The following is a 15,864-nucleotide window of genomic DNA, read 5'->3' on the forward strand; positions in this document are numbered from 1 at the left end:
CTGCACATGGAAACTACATTATCCATGTCCATATAGCCTCTGCTCCCTGGTAACATCAATCAAAAAGTCAGAATCTTCCGTCTCTTTCTCTTTTCTCTCTCTCCCTCTATTCTCTTCTGCCTGGTCTTCTCTCCCTCTGGACTCTGAATTTCTCAATCGTTTGATTGGGAATGATTCAATCCTCCGGTTTCTATTTCAAACTCTCTCTCAACACCTTTCGTCATCTATATGACCTGTCGGGCAATCTCTCAAACTTCCCTCCAATGTTTAGAGCAGCTTATATAGGCTGACCAGATTACCGTTCTGACGTCACACGCAACGCGGGCGGACCTCTGATGTCACGCTCATGTCACCATGACTCAGCCATAACCATAACCATATAAGGAGTTCCCAATGCAGCTACGCCCAAATGTGGAGTATGTTGTAACCTCAATGTGTCGTCATGGCATCAGGCGCTAATAAATCTGTCAGCTCCATATATGAACACAAAAGGGGCCACGCCCATATATGGGCATACACTGATGACATCAGGGATTTCTATAAATGGGTATAAAGGGGAGGCAGTGGCTCAGGGGTAGAGCGGCCGGATGGGAACCGCAAGGTTCCCCGTTCGATCCCGGGCTCCCCCAGAGTTAATGCCGAAGTGTCATTGAATAAGACGCTGAACCCCTAATTGCTCCCGATGAGCAGGTTGATGCCTTGCATGGTTTCGGTGTATGAATGTGTGTGTGTGAATAGGTGAATGTAATGCACAATCTATGTAAAGCGCTATATACATGCACCATTTGTATTTGTTTTTAAAGGGACAAGGACTGACAGATATAGAGATCCATATATGAGCATATCAGTCGGATCGGCAGTGCAACGTAGGTGTGGCCCGAACCTCTAGTTTTATTAAGTGGTCCTTTGTGTTCTTCATATGGTTCTAGAGAACAATGTTTTGTCAAAGTTCTTTGAAGAACCAGAAACGGTCTTTCTTTGATGGTTCTTTAAGGCTTCTTTAACCACTTAAACCCTATGTTTTACTAGGTCAACAATTGGCAATTTTTTTTCCAATTTATAAGTTCACAACGTGTCTCAAGCTGGTAGACCAAGTATAGTGTCCTTTGTATGCCCATGTATGGACATGGATGTGTCTGTCTGTCGCTGTTCCTTTTGATGCTCAAGCTGATTTAGTAGTCGTTTGGTCCCATATATGGGCATATCGGTCGGATCGGAGGATCTGAACAACCAGATCTCCATTAAATTTAGTGTAGTGATAGTTCATGTAACCACTGAAGGCAGGATGTTTTCATACTAGCTCACTCTCCTCAGACCCCCCCCCCCATTCATTCGTTAACAAGCTAATTCATACGTACTCCCACAAGTCAGTACGTTCAACCTCACGTCATTCTCATTTGCTACTAGCCAACTCACTCACGCCAGTGCATCTCTGGCGCTTCATTTAAGCAGCCCGCAGTTCACTGTTCATTCTACGTGCTTCGCTGTCTCAGCTGGTCGTACAGCTGTCAGTTTTCAAATTCCCTCCACGTCCCCGGCCTCTTCCCTGTGGCATTTAGTTCATATTGTTAACAGGATGATTTTGTGGATTGTACTGTGGTTCTATGGATTGTACTATGATATGTGGTAGTTTAATTATGCATTGAAGCTTCAATGTTATGTTCATGTAATAACTGTAGCTTATCTTATGCTCTGCTCTGGGGGGTTTGTGATTTCAGATCTGCTGTCATGCTTGCGCAGGTAATCTGTAATATCACATGAGCAGAGTCACACCGCCAAACTGAATGCAATATCATTGCAATAAAGTAGTCGTGAGCTGAAGTGTCTAAATGAAACCTATAGGGCATATCAGTGAGATTGTCGCTTCTGGACAGCGATTCCAGGCCTGGCCAGCAATGTGTCGAATATGACCGTTCGAAGTGTCAATTTCACGGGGGAAATTGAATTGGCAGTTACATTTTCCCTTGTCTTTTCTTTTTTGTAAATGATGATTTTTCGCTTGCTTTTGCCATTGTTTATATTGGATCTACATTCAATTATTTTTGGTTCAAGTTCCAAAAAGAGTTAGAGTACTGAACCAATTCCTTTTCAGTGGAAACACTCTGAACTGGTTCAAAATGAGGCGGGACAAAAACATTTTTAACTCAAATCGTTGCTTCTGGGGGATTCTACAACTGTCTTCAAAATCCTTACAGTTTCTCATTTTTTTTTAAAACGTACTTTTTCATGTCAAGGACATATTTGGTCGCAGACCCCCATCTGATTTTTTTTTGTTCCAGGGACCCCCAGAAGCAAAGATTTGAGTTGAACATTTATATATTCAAAGATTTGCACATATTTTCACGACTTAAAAAAAAATCTGATCTACAAGCTCATAGCGCGGCACTCTGTGCTTTTCAGGGGGTTGGCCCAGTTACAAGTCTCTTGGGACTCCTTTAAAACACACTCATGATGATAAGTATTATTATCTCATATTGGTCGTGTGCTTCAGCGTGTGTAAGGAGACAGACACATGACCAGAGTTCGGTTGGGGAACATTTTCTTAGCCACTTTACAGTAAGGCCTATATACTCTATAAGGAAAATAGCTGATCTAGAAGCTGTTGTGAGCTTCTGGAGAAAGGTTAGATCTGCCCATCCGGACAGATTTGTCATCAGCTTGTTGTCTCCGCCAGGCCGAAGGCATGGCGAGAGAGTATGTTTTACCCTCCGTCCGTCCGTGTGTCCGTGTGTGTGTGTGTCCGTGTGTGTGTGTGTCCGTGTGTCCTTCCTGTCTGTGTGTTAGCAGCTAATCTCTGGCACCGTTAGCCCGGTCGCTGCGAAACTGTGCACACACACTCCCTGGATGCCAATTCAGAACCTCTGCCTCAAATTTTTCACATGGGCCTGTTATAGCGCCACCTGGAGGCTGATTTGTGCAAAACCATTTTTTTTACATTACTCCTACAGATTTTATCCAAACGTCATGCAAATCTGTACACAGTATCTCTATAGTCATGTGATCAACACGGATCTGTCCGATTTCCCATATTCCATCCTCATTGGCTAAGGTTCACTTCCAAAATTTGCAGGATTGGTCCGTTTTGAACAAAATGCCTCAAATCATGAACGCAGCTTGCGATTTCCGTGAAATTTCACAAACACATTCCCACTAGGCCAAGGAAGAAATGACACCCTTTTTCACATTGGCCTGTTATAGCGCCACCAGCAGGTCTAATTTAGCAAAACACATTTTGGAACAAAATGCCTCAAATCATGAATGCAGTGTCCGATTGCCGTGAACGACCTAAGAATAAATGGCACCCTTTTCACATTGGCCTATTATAGCGCCACCAGGAGGCCACAATAACATACCTGACCTGGCGGAGACCTGTGCTCCGAGGAGCACTTTCTCTAGTGTTTGTAATGAAGTTGAAGTTGTTTGTCCGTCTGGACCGATATACCCCGAATATGAAAATAATATTGTCCAAACTCTCCTGTTATGGTTTCAGTATTTGTGTCTGAGCTTCATGTCTCCTGCCAGAGCCTGACCTCCCTCCAACTTAGGTAAGTTGTCTGTGTTCTGTGTTGATTTATTCCTGTGTATTTCTTTAGTGGTTTTGTTGTCCATGTTTGTGTTTATATGAATAACTCCTTGTTTTATGCAATCTTGATCGTCCTTTTCCTTTTCCCTCCCGACTCTTGTAACATACACTCCTCATCCCCTAGTTCCAACTTTAGGTCGTAAGTCGTTACATCTCCCAAGTGCTGTAGGTGTGTCGCACCTACGTCATGGACTGGCCTCAAAGTACTCTGGTGCAACTGGTACTGACATCACAGTGCTGACATCACTGTGTATTCAGTATATACACACTGAATGCATCAGGGGTTTGCTGAGAATAAATACCTCTCTCCATATCGTGTTATTTCCTATGGATAATTTTTACATTTCTATGAATTGTGTCCGATGTGGAAATAAATGACGGAGCGAGGACAAGAGCAGCATCAGCAATCGACCCCCTGCCAAGCAATCCACAGACTGACACAGAGTGCTCTGCAAGAACCCTCACCAGGGCCCTGCCAGACAAAGGCCCTCTCCAAATAGCAGAGGAGCCATGATTTATCGGTTTGGTTATGGCCGTGGTGCCACCACAATTACTATGAGCCTCACGCTGGCCCTCGCCGTTCTAGTTCTGATCCTCTTTGGTGGGGTGGTGCAGGGCCAGGAGGCAGAGATCCAGTCCCCTGCCCAGCATGAGGCGCTCCAGGGCCTACTGGCCACCTACGGCGACAACGGCACCATCACCATGCCCCAGCTCCGCTCGCTGCTGACCTCTCTCACCCTGAGCCAGGCTGACTGCAGCAGCAACACCGGGAGACCTCCGGCCACAGGGCCCGAGGTCAACAGCTCCAAGTGCCTGCCTGCGGACATGCGTCTGGACGGCCAGGGCTTACAGGAGCTCTGCCCCGCCATGCTGCAGCAACTCGACGCCAGGGCCTGTGGGGAGGCGGCGGAGGAGGTACAGGAGGAGCCCAGCCCCCACAAACCTCCCAGGCCCTCGGATGGCGAGGTGTGGGGTTACGGGTTCCTGTGTGTGACAGTCATCTCGTTGTGTTCGCTGCTGGGCGCCGGCGTGGTGCCGTCCATGACGAAAACCTTCTACAAGCGACTGCTGTTGTACTTCATAGCGCTGGCCATTGGCACGCTGTACTCCAACGCCCTGTTTCAGCTCATCCCGGAGGCCTTCGGTTTTAACCCCATGAAGGACTTTTATGCGCCCAAGTCCGCCGCTCTCTTCGGAGGATTCTATCTGTTCTTCTTCACCGAGAAGATCCTCAAGGTGCTTCTGAAGCACAAACACAACGGCCACGGCCAACACACCACTGACGAGCGGAGCAACTCAACAGCCAATGTCGACATGGAGGCAGGGGTGGTGATGAAGAGACTTCAGCAGAACGGGGAGGAGGCAGTGGTTCTGGGCATGGGCCTGGCCAAGGCAGGAGATGCAGGAGAGGAGGAGCTCACGCTCAACCATGCCTGTGCAAGACTCCAAGGTAACCTCGCGCAGGAGTCCCAGGTTCCAGAGGGCACGGAGGGTTTGGGCCAAGCCGGCAGCAGCGGCTGCTCCTGGCTGAAGGGGCCCGCCTTCTCGGACATCGGCACGCTGGCCTGGATGATCACGCTGAGCGACGGCCTGCACAACTTCGTGGACGGCCTGGCCATCGGCGCCTCTTTCACCACCTCCAAGTCCCTCGGCGTCAGCACCTCCGTGGCCATCCTGTGCGAGGAGCTCCCCCACGAGCTGGGCGACTTCGTCATCCTGCTGAACGCCGGGATGAGCATCTGGCAGGCTCTGTTCTTCAACTTCCTGTCCGCCTGCTGCTGCTACCTGGGCCTATGCTTTGGCATCCTGGCCGGCAACAGCATCTCGCCTACGTGGATCTTCTCCCTGGCGGGGGGCATGTTCCTCTACATCGCGCTGGCAGACATGTTCCCGGAGATGAACGAGGTCAGCCGCGAGGAGGAGGAGGCGGGCGGCCGGCGCTTCCTCCTGACGTTCGCCATCCAGAACGCCGGCCTGCTGACGGGCTTCGCTATCATGCTCCTTCTGACCACCTACTCTGGGGAGTTAGAGAGGGCGCTGGCACACACAGAAACAAGCATTAACACAAATATATTTTAGAGCAGTTAAAGAGTTATTTCACTTTCAAACATGTTTGGGGTCATCTTAACGTTTACTCTGGTGAGCACCCCAGACAGTTTTTAAGTTGCTTGATTCAGTATTTAGATAGATTTGATATTCATTTTATCAGACACACCGCCGATCTTGGTTATGGTGACTGATATATTGAGCTTCTAATGCGTGACGGGGCTGTGTTTTTTCAATTACTTTTTTCGTTTATTTTATTTAATATTTTTATTTTCTTACATTTTTTTCATTTTCCAAATAAATTATTTAAAAGAAAATGAAAAAAGTAATTGAAAAAACATGGCCCCTCACGCCTTAGAAGGCCAATATCAGTCATTTGAACCAAGGACGGGTGTTTTCAATGAATCCATCATGGTTAAAATGGAGTTTAAAGTTACAATGGGTTTGTATGGGAAGGGGGCGTGTCTGATAAAATGAATATCAAATATCTAAATACTGAATCAAGCAACTTAGAAACTGTCTGGGGTGCTCACTGCTCACAAAAGTCAGAGTAGACGTTAAAATGAGCCAAAATTTGTTGGAAAGTGAAATATTCACTTTAATTCTCAAACTTTTTAATTTGAAAGACCCCCAGCTTTATATGCATTTGGCCACGAATTCCCCATTTGATATATTTACATTTGTTTAATCTTTGGGACCCTAATCTAGATGGTTTAATCCTCAGTGTTAAATTAACTCTGAGAGTTTGGTCTTTGAAAACTGAATGGAAATAAGCCCAACATCCAAGCCTACATCCTCCACACAAACAATGCCCAAAAAACTGCCTGGTTTGTCACCCTATGTTCTGTAAGGCCCAGTTTGTCACCCTATGTTCTGTAAGGCTCAGTTTGTCACTCTATGTTCTGTAAGGCCCGGTTTGTCACCCTATATGCCTTTAAGTATAATAAATATACTCAAATGAAAGGTTACTTCAATGGCAAGATATTTTTTTTGTACGCTTCTTCCCAAGTAATATTGTTATTGACAGCATAATATGATGTTTTTTTAGGCAGAGAATTCCACTGTGAAGTTGACCTGTGTATAGCGGTAAGTTTGAGGAAATTGTGTTCTTGGAGTTGGGCGTATTGTGACCAGAGGCTCTACAGTATGAGGTGAATGAGTGGCTCTGTGCTGCTAAGAGCAGAATGAACATTCTTCACACATGGTTACTGTTGCACAAAGGAGACCAAAAAGACAGCTAGCGGCCTGCACGAACACATCTAAGGGTTTCGCTGCAGTCTCTCTCTACTGAAGAAAGTCTCTCAGCCATGTAAACCCTATTTGGCTGTAATGATTATGTTTTAAATATGAGCATAATATATAATTATTGGGTGGTGGAAGGTCTATTCCCGTTTCACATAATGTACTAGACCCCATGGGAGATGGATTGCTGAGGTGGAGCGCCACACCTACCATCAGCTCCCAGCTCTTAAAGGGATAGTTCACCCCCAAATTCACTTTTTTTCTATTGAGTTCATGGATAGTTTTGGTCGCATTCCTAAACCAATAATTTGATGACCGCCAGCGGTTCCGGTAGGAGACACACAGTCTCCTTTGTGTCTCCTACCGGAACCGCTGTCTACCGGTCCGCTGGTCATCAAATTATTGGCTTAGGAATGCGACAAAAACGTAAAAAATATCCATGAATTCCAGTCTCCATGGGGTGACTAATCCATAGAAAAAAATACATTTTTGGGTGAACCCTTTAACGCACAACTTGCCGCACTCAAGCCGAGTTGGTGGAGGGATCGAACCGCATGACCTTGGTCGACTGAGCCCGGACGAAGCGGGAATAAAACATAGAATATTCACCTCAGAGATGTAGTGGAGTAGAAATAACTTACTGAAAAAGGAAAATGCATAAAGCACAGTAGTTGAGTGAATGTACTTCTTTCCTCTCTTTTTTTCCCCACAACACCTCATTCTTTCTCCGTGTCCGACAGATCGGCGGGTCGATGAGCTCGTCGTAATTGGCCGAGGCTGTTACATCATCATTAGCCGTTGCCATGGGGACCGCCTCCCTCCCAGGTACCTCATGCGGGGTTGAGCTGCCGCCGAGCTCTGCCGTTACAAAAGGGAAGGCGCTTTGTTCTCTCACTTCAAAGGAAAAGAATACAATGGGCCTCATGCATGCAAGAAACTTTTCCAAAGTCTTTACCTTAACCCATTCAATCCGGGAACGCATGTGTCATTTTAGATTGTAGCTATAACCATTGTTTTATACTTTGGACATTCAAAAATAGCAGATATACAAGCTCATGGCGCGTTACTTTGTGCCGTGCTATGAGCTTGTATATCTGCTACTTTTTGAAAAATTGTGACCTGGTGCCGATTCTACAAATTAATGTCTTCTAAATCAACAGATTTTTGAAAAAAGCATGTTGCTATAATATCAGTGGTTCCCACACTTTTTTCATGTCAAGGGCCCCCAAGATGATATGTATTTGACCGTGGACCTCCAAACTCAAAATATTTTGTTCCAGGGACCCCCAGGAGCAAAGTTTTGAGTTACAAATGTTCCCTTTAAAAATATATATACTGTATATATTCAAAGATTTTCACACATTTTCACGATTTCTTTAAAAAAATTGCAGATCTACATGCTCATAGCGCGGCACTCGGTGCCGCGCTATGAGCTTGTAGATCTGCTATTTTTGAATAGCCCAAAGAAATCTAAAATGACATCAGATGCGTTACCGGATTGAATGGGCTAACCTTCTCCTACTTTTCCTTTCGACTCTGTAGGGCTCTGGTTCCCAAACTTTTTTGGCCCAGGTCACCCCTGTAAATAACTTTTTTTCATCCACGGCACCCCTGAATTACATTGATATTGTTACTTTATAGCACCTTACTTTTATGTCATATGTTTCCCCCTAAGATACAGTATGTCACGAGGACAACGCGAGAGAACATCCGTTTCCATTTGGACAGATTGAAAATAACTTCTACTACTTGAACCCCATGTGATTACCCATTACATTACATTACATTACATTACAGTCATTTAGCAGACACTTTTATCCAAAGCGACTTACAAAAAAAGGAAAAATATTGCCTAGGGCGCCAAATTGCCTAGCACCGGCCCTGATGGGTTGTGTTTGTTGGTTTGATTCTAATTGTGTTCTCTATTCCTGTGTAGGAGGAGTGGGCCGGCTTGCTGGGGCCACCTGGTCCCAATCATTCCCTTGGGGATAAAATCAGGTTGGCCGAGGATAGTTCTTCTCTCTCTCCTACACAGGCAACGTTGCTTGATTTAGTTTGGTTTCAGTTCAGTTGCTTTTTGCACTCGCACATACAGTACAATACATGTTCACACAGCCATACACGCTTTACACTACTGATACCACTGACTATTTTATGCACAGTTCCTGTCTTTTTTAGTTATAAATAAAATAACGTTAAGTTCGATCATCCTGTGTGTCGTCTCCCTTTTTGTCATTTAATTTTATGGTTTAAACTTCTTTTGGAGTTTTTTTCTATCAAGTTGTTTGGGTAAACTTTGTTTGATTTTCTTAACAACAAATTGTTTTGAGACACACACATAGGTTTTGGATTTTCTTTGGGGGGAGAGAGCATTAGGAACATCCCTATTCTGAGGGGAACGTTCGCCAAAAATAGCCGATCTACAAGCTCAAAACATGTTGCGACACGTTTTGAGCTTGTAGATCAGCAATTTTTTGGCAAAGACATCATTTGGTGTAGATGGAAAAAGAACACATCACACAGTACAGTGCAACTCGAGTCTTTCACTAAGTATAGACTAGGGTCTAAGCTTGATACATTCCAAACATTATCAAAAGGATTCTGCGGCATCCCCTGGACTTACGTCAGGGCACCCTTGGGTGCCACAGCACCCACTTTGAGAAAGCCTGCTGTATGCAGGTCACTGGTTCTCTTTTTTTTTTATTAGAAGGACGTCCAGTTGGGCCACAGCCACGGACCCCCATAACTCTGAGAGTGTACAAATGGGCGGACCCTCTGTACAAATTAGGGGCGGCAGTGGCTCAGGAGGTACAGCGGACGCTTTATACTATCAACATATCATAAAAAAAAACTAAAATACATAATCAACCAATATACAACACTAAATGTACAAAGGAGAAAAAGGGGAGAAAAATGAGTTTACCTCCCCTTGTGGTCTCCTGAAAGATGGATTTTCAGAGTGTTTAGAAAGAAGCCAGTGATATTTAAGGGATGGTGTCAGGGCGTTCCACATTTTGGTGGCATAGTAGTAGAATGAGAATTGTCCCATGTGTGTGAATGAATCATGGGACATGGGACAAATGTGTACACTCATTTATTTTTACCGGGTTTGTTACTGTTTTGGGTGTTTTTGTTATTCGGTTTATTTGGTTAATTCGGTACAAAAAATTTACTCCATGAAGAGTAGATGTCGGAGGTTTCTTCTTTTTCTTTTTTCTTCATCCCAAAAGTGGGGGGGATATACCCCCCCCGGGTACACCCCTCCATTCCTAAACCCCCCCACTCCTACACCCCCCCATTCCGAAAACCCCCCCCCCCCCACTCCTACACCCCCCCATTCCGAATTTTTTTTTCGGAATGGGGGGATGCAGGAGTGGGGGGGTTTTGAAAACTTGGAATAAACCCTGCCATTCCGAAAAATAGATATAAATTATTTTTTTTTCGAACTAAATTAATTAGGCTATCTGCACTTCCACAACGTGTACTGTACATATATACAGCCCACTGTAGGCTGACATTTTTGGGGGTTTTAGCTATGGACCCCAAAGCTCCAAGCTCCACCTTAGCGCCGCTAATGGAGCGGTTTCAGAAAAGAAAAATGAAAAAAAATCTGTCTGTCTGTCTGTCTGTCTGTCTATTAATCTATCTAAATATCTATCTATCTATCTATCTATCTATCTATCTATCTATCTATCTATCTATCTATCTATCTATCAAACTATCTATCTCCAGCAATGTACCGCTCAGCAACATGTTGTTCAACAAATAGCAGATCTACAAGCTCACAACAACTGTTATTGTGAGCTTGTAGATCTGCTATTTTCAAATAGCGTATGTATAAAATATGTCTGAAATGGTTAGTGATTAATAATATAATAATTTATATCTGCGAAGTGTAGGATTATTATAATTATTATATTACAACTAAAGTAAGCGCATCGGTTAGTGGGATTGAGTGCGCTTCCATGCACGGCCTGGGTCTGTCTGTCTGTCTGTCTGTCTGTCTGTCTGTCTGTCTGTCTGTCTGTCTGTCGGACGGGAAGATACGTAATTCTCATCTCTGCTGATGTATTAAATGGATTCAGCATGTGGGCACTAGGGACATCTTGGCACCAGGGAGAGTGGGCACTATGTGCATTGCCTGTGAGATTGTATTCTTTATTAACATTGATTATTAACACCATTTTTCCCGGTGCCCAGTCTTCATGGTTCCCAGATTTCCCTACCGCCCACTCTTATCCACCCTAAGTGCCCACTCTTCCAAGTGTCCACATGTCCCTAATGCCCACTCGTCCAAGGTGCCCAGTTAGCCCTAGTGCCCAGAATGTTTTGGTGTCCCCCTATTCTGGCTGTTACCGTTACTACATAAATACACACTGCAGTTATTTCCACACAGCCTACAATCTATCTATCTATCTATTTATCAACAGTTTAGCTGTTCATTCTTGCGCGATCTTCAAACGGAGGTATCCAGAGGTTCATTCATTTCATTGGTCAAATGCAACAGCTTCACAAATCTCGTGCTCTCTCTCTCTCTCTCTCTCTCTCTCTCTCTCTCTCTCTCTCTCTCTCTCTCTCTCTCTCTCTCTCTCTCTCTCTGCGTCAAATAAATCAAATAAATAATTGTATTGTGTGAGCTTGTAGATCTGCTATTCAAAGGATTTTTATACATTTGAAAACTTGTGAAATGGGACCTTGTGCATAACGAGTACTTTTACTTTTGGTATTTTAAGAACATTTTGATACCAATACTTGGGCTTTGTAGGATACTTTTACTCAAATTTGAATTCTTGACTTTTACATGTTACAGAGTAGGCCTATTTCTTCATTGCAGTATTGGTACTTTTACTTTAGTAAAACCTTTGAGTAATTTTTCCACCACTGATGCGTATACTATTCATGTGAGATGTGACAAGTGGGTTAATTAGCGAGAAAACATCTGAGAAACCTGAGCATGTGAGCGTCTCTGAGTAGGCCTACGTGATTACTGACCCGACAGAGTGAGTCAAAGTGTGCGCAAAAGTGAGCTGTGACAGAACATCAACATTAATGTAATAATAATAATAATAATAATAATAATAATAGTAGTAGTAGTAATAATAATAATAATAATAATAATAATAATAGCATAATAATGATAATAACAATAGCGTAATAGTAGTTGTAGTAATAATAATAATATGGGTAATAATAATAATAATAATAATAAAGGTAATAATAATAAGGGTAATAATAATAATATTAGTTTTATTATTCTGAATACAACATTAATGGACTGAACCAGTCTGTCTGTCTGTCTGTGTGTCTGTCTGTCTGATCTAAATTATTATATTATGAACCATACACTAACCACTTCAGACCTATTTTATGCATACGCTATTTGAAAATAGTAGATCTACAAGCTCACAATAACCGAGCTTGTAGACAGATCGATCTACAAGATACATACATAGATAGACAGACAGACAGACAGACAGACAGACCCAGGCCGTGGAAGCGCACTCAATCACACTCCTGATGCGCTTACTTTAATTGTAATATGATAATAATAATTATAATAATCCTACACATCGCAGATATATATGAATCACTAACCAATTCAGACATATTTTATACATACGCATACATTATTTGAAAATAGCAGATCTACAAGCTCACAATAACAGTTGTTGTGAGCTTGTAGATCTGCTATTTGTTGAACAACATGTTGCTGAGCGGTACATTGCTGGAGATAGATAGTTTGATAGATAGATTGATAGATATCTAGATAGATTTAGAACAGCCGCGCCAGAAGACTGCAGATATGGTCGATGGATCGGAAATTGACGTTGGTGCCATGAAGGATCGACTACGTCGGCGGGTCGGTATGGGGGAGAAAATTAATTCATGACTGATAGATAGAGTGGCGGCCTTTCCTATGTTTCAAACGTTTCAATTGAAAAGGGTGATTTTTTTTTTTTGAATAGGCCTACAAAATAAAAAAATATTATTATTATTATTATTATTTTATTTTTTTTGACTTGCATCCCAGTCCGGGGCCCGCCTCTGGCTGGCCGACGTCCAAGAATTTCATGCAAGAAGAGGATGTAGATCTGATTGAATCAGGGCTCAGCTCAAGTGAATCATGTGAGTGAGTTGTTTTAGCTGTCCATGGTGGAAGTGCAGATAGCCTAATTATGCACCCCCCCGCAAAAAAAAAAGTTAGATAGATAAGATTTATATCTCTGCATCATTATGGATTGTGGAAGCAAACCAACTTCAGTCCACAAATTATTTTTTAATAAAAAAATAATAATACAAAAAACTTTACAATTTTTTTTTTTTTACTTTTTTTTTTTTTTTTTTTTGCGGGGGGGTGCCCCATATGCCCCCCCCCCCCCCCCCGCAAAAAAAAAAAAAAAACTGTTAGATAGGATTTATATCTATTTTTCGGAATGGCAGGGTTTATTCCAAGTTTTCAAAACCCCCCCACTCCTACACCCCCCCATTCCGAAAAAAAAAAATCGGAATGGGGGGGTGTAGGAGTGGGGGGGGGGGTTTTCGGAATGGGGGGGTGTAGGAGTGGGGGGGTTTAGGAATGGAGGGGTGTACCCCCCTCCCCCAATGGAACTGAGTATGTACAGTCTTGTCTGTCTGTCTGTCTGTCTGTCTGTCTGTCTGTCCGTCCTATTCTGTTCAAACATGCCAAGAATAGGGACGCGAGGGTTCAAGTGGTTAAACAATAACCAGTGGTTGTATATGGCCAGATCGAGTACAGTTATTATCGCAAATGTAATTTCTTCAGACACGCCCCTTAGCTGGTAGGCGCTCGTGTGAGTGTGTGTGTGTGTGTGTGTGTGTGTGTGTGTGTGTGTGTGTGTGTGTGTGTGTGTGTGTGTGTGTGTGTGTGTGTGTGTGTGTGTGTGTGTGTGTGTGTGTGTTTCTAAGAGCGTTGTAGAGAAAAGTGGCAGTTGAGAATAAGAGGATGTGCAACAGGAAGTTGTGTTGAAGGAGCTCTCTCTCTCTCTCTCGCTCTGTGTGTGTGTGTGTGTGTGTGTGTGTGTGTGTGTGTGTGTGTGTGTGTGTGTGTGTGTGTGTGTGTGTGTGTGTGTGTGTGTGTGTGTGTGTGTGTGTGTGCGTGCCCTTTCAGGGCGTGATCCACCAAAATAATCATATTTGAACTGTGGACCCCCACCCTGACAAGCACTTGGAATTGTATTGAATTGTATTTTGTTTGGCTCGGTTCCACAGAAAAAATATTGTGAAAATAGTCGATCTACAAGCTTCACAATGTTTGACTCTTTCTTATATGATTTGACAATTTGGCCAATGTTTGACCAGTTTTTATAGTATAGTTTGTTGATTACTTTTGATGCTGTAATAGTATTTTTTTTCTCTTCCTTTAGTTTGCAGTAAAAAGCTCTTAAAAGGATCCCATGATAATAAGCCAAATATGCCTTACATTATAAGTGTCCTCTATAACAACATGTAGAATTAAAAACACCTTAAATATTGTATTTCTTTTAGAAACAGTTAATCTTTCACTCAATAGGGGCAATGCCCGTCGCAAGTTGGTGATGTCATTTGTTCATGTGTGGTCTAGCCCTATATAGAATTTATGGAATGCATGTGAAATTAAAAAAAACAACTTAATACTTCCTACGGTTAATATGAGCATCAAATCAATATTATGTTTTTTTTGTACATGCATTCCATAAATTCCATAGGGCTAGAGCACACATGGACAAATGACATCATCCAACTTGCGAAGGGCATTGCCCCTATTGAGTAAAAGATGATTTTTGTTTTTTTACATTTTAGTTTTAGAGGACAATTATAATGTATTAAGGCATAATTTGGCTTATTAGCCAGGGAAAAGTCCATGAATTGTCACTTCACTGTCATCTGGGACCACCCCAGATCCCCCCCCCAGATATACAAGCTCATAGCACAGCACCGAGTGCCACACTATGAGCTTGTAGATCTGCTATTTTTGAAAAATCTTGAAAATGTGTGCATATCTTTGAATACATATTGTTTAAACCAAACATTTTTAACTCTATTCTTTGCTTCTGGGGGTCCCTGGAACAAAACATTTTGAGATGGGGGTCGGCGGCCAAACACATCATTTTGGGGGTCCTTGACATGAAAAAGTTTGAGCACCACTGATATAGAAACATATTTTTTTTCAGAATAGTGTTGGGATTTAGAAGACATTATTTTGTAGAATCGGCTTCAGGTCTTAATGGGTTAAACCCTCATCGACCGGTGTCTCCCAGGGGTCTGTAGCCAAATCTATTTGTAGAAAATAGTTGCGATGCCTTGTGAGCTTGTAGATCGTCTATTTTCGCCAAATGTTTTTCTATTAAGACAAAGCATTTAAGCGTTTAAAAGGTTCCTCAAACAACTTTGACCACAAAAAGTTCTCAAGAACCACAATGATAAACATTAAGAACCATTGAAATAGTTATTAGGTGATGGTTCTTCGTAAAATACACTTTTAAAGAACCATATTTTTTCTGTGTGTACAAGTAAGTGCTTGTCAGGGTGGGGGGTCCCCAGTTCAAATATGATTATTTTGGGGGGGTCGTGGCTGGAAAAGGTTGAGAACCACTGCTCTAAACTAACGCACTACTTATTAATTAATAAAGTTTGACCAAGTCCTGCTGTTTGGCGAGCAGACCAAGTGTTGCTGTACTCTGTGGTGACAAGCACAATTAATGAAGATAAGTGTCATCTAGCCTTATGGATGAACACTGACTCACTGAGTTTTTGTAAAGGTACGGGTGTTTCACATGCCCATTTTGACTGTCAGCGCCGCTGCTACTCACACGTGCACCATGCACACACACACCACACACCACACACTGTGTGTAGGGCACCACATACCGTACTCAAGGGGTCAAAATTACCTGAGACAATCACCTTAATAATTGTAAATGATGGGTTATAATGTAAGATAGTGCAACCTACAATAGGCACGACTATTAGGCCATACGTCTTTTGATCACTGC

The 15,864-nt window shown here is 42.9% G+C and overlaps 2 protein-coding genes across 2 annotated transcripts in view; both read left to right on the forward strand.

Moving 5' to 3' along the window:
* LOC308086529 (uncharacterized protein) overlaps positions 1-15,864 on the forward strand; it is a 280,681-nt gene that overhangs the window by 158,039 nt on the left and 106,778 nt on the right. The window lies entirely within an intron of this gene.
* LOC308086789 (metal cation symporter ZIP14-like) lies at positions 4,139-5,662 on the forward strand (the record flags this gene model as incomplete). Its single annotated transcript, XM_080430436.1, has 1 exon — positions 4,139-5,662. One exon carries the CDS (start codon positions 4,139-4,141, stop codon positions 5,660-5,662), a length of 1,524 nt encoding a protein of 507 aa, XP_080286562.1.

This window comes from Gymnoscopelus braueri (genome assembly GCF_963280865.1).
Source record: "Gymnoscopelus braueri genome assembly, chromosome: 6".
NCBI classification, from domain to species: Eukaryota; Metazoa; Chordata; class Actinopteri; order Myctophiformes; family Myctophidae; genus Gymnoscopelus; species Gymnoscopelus braueri.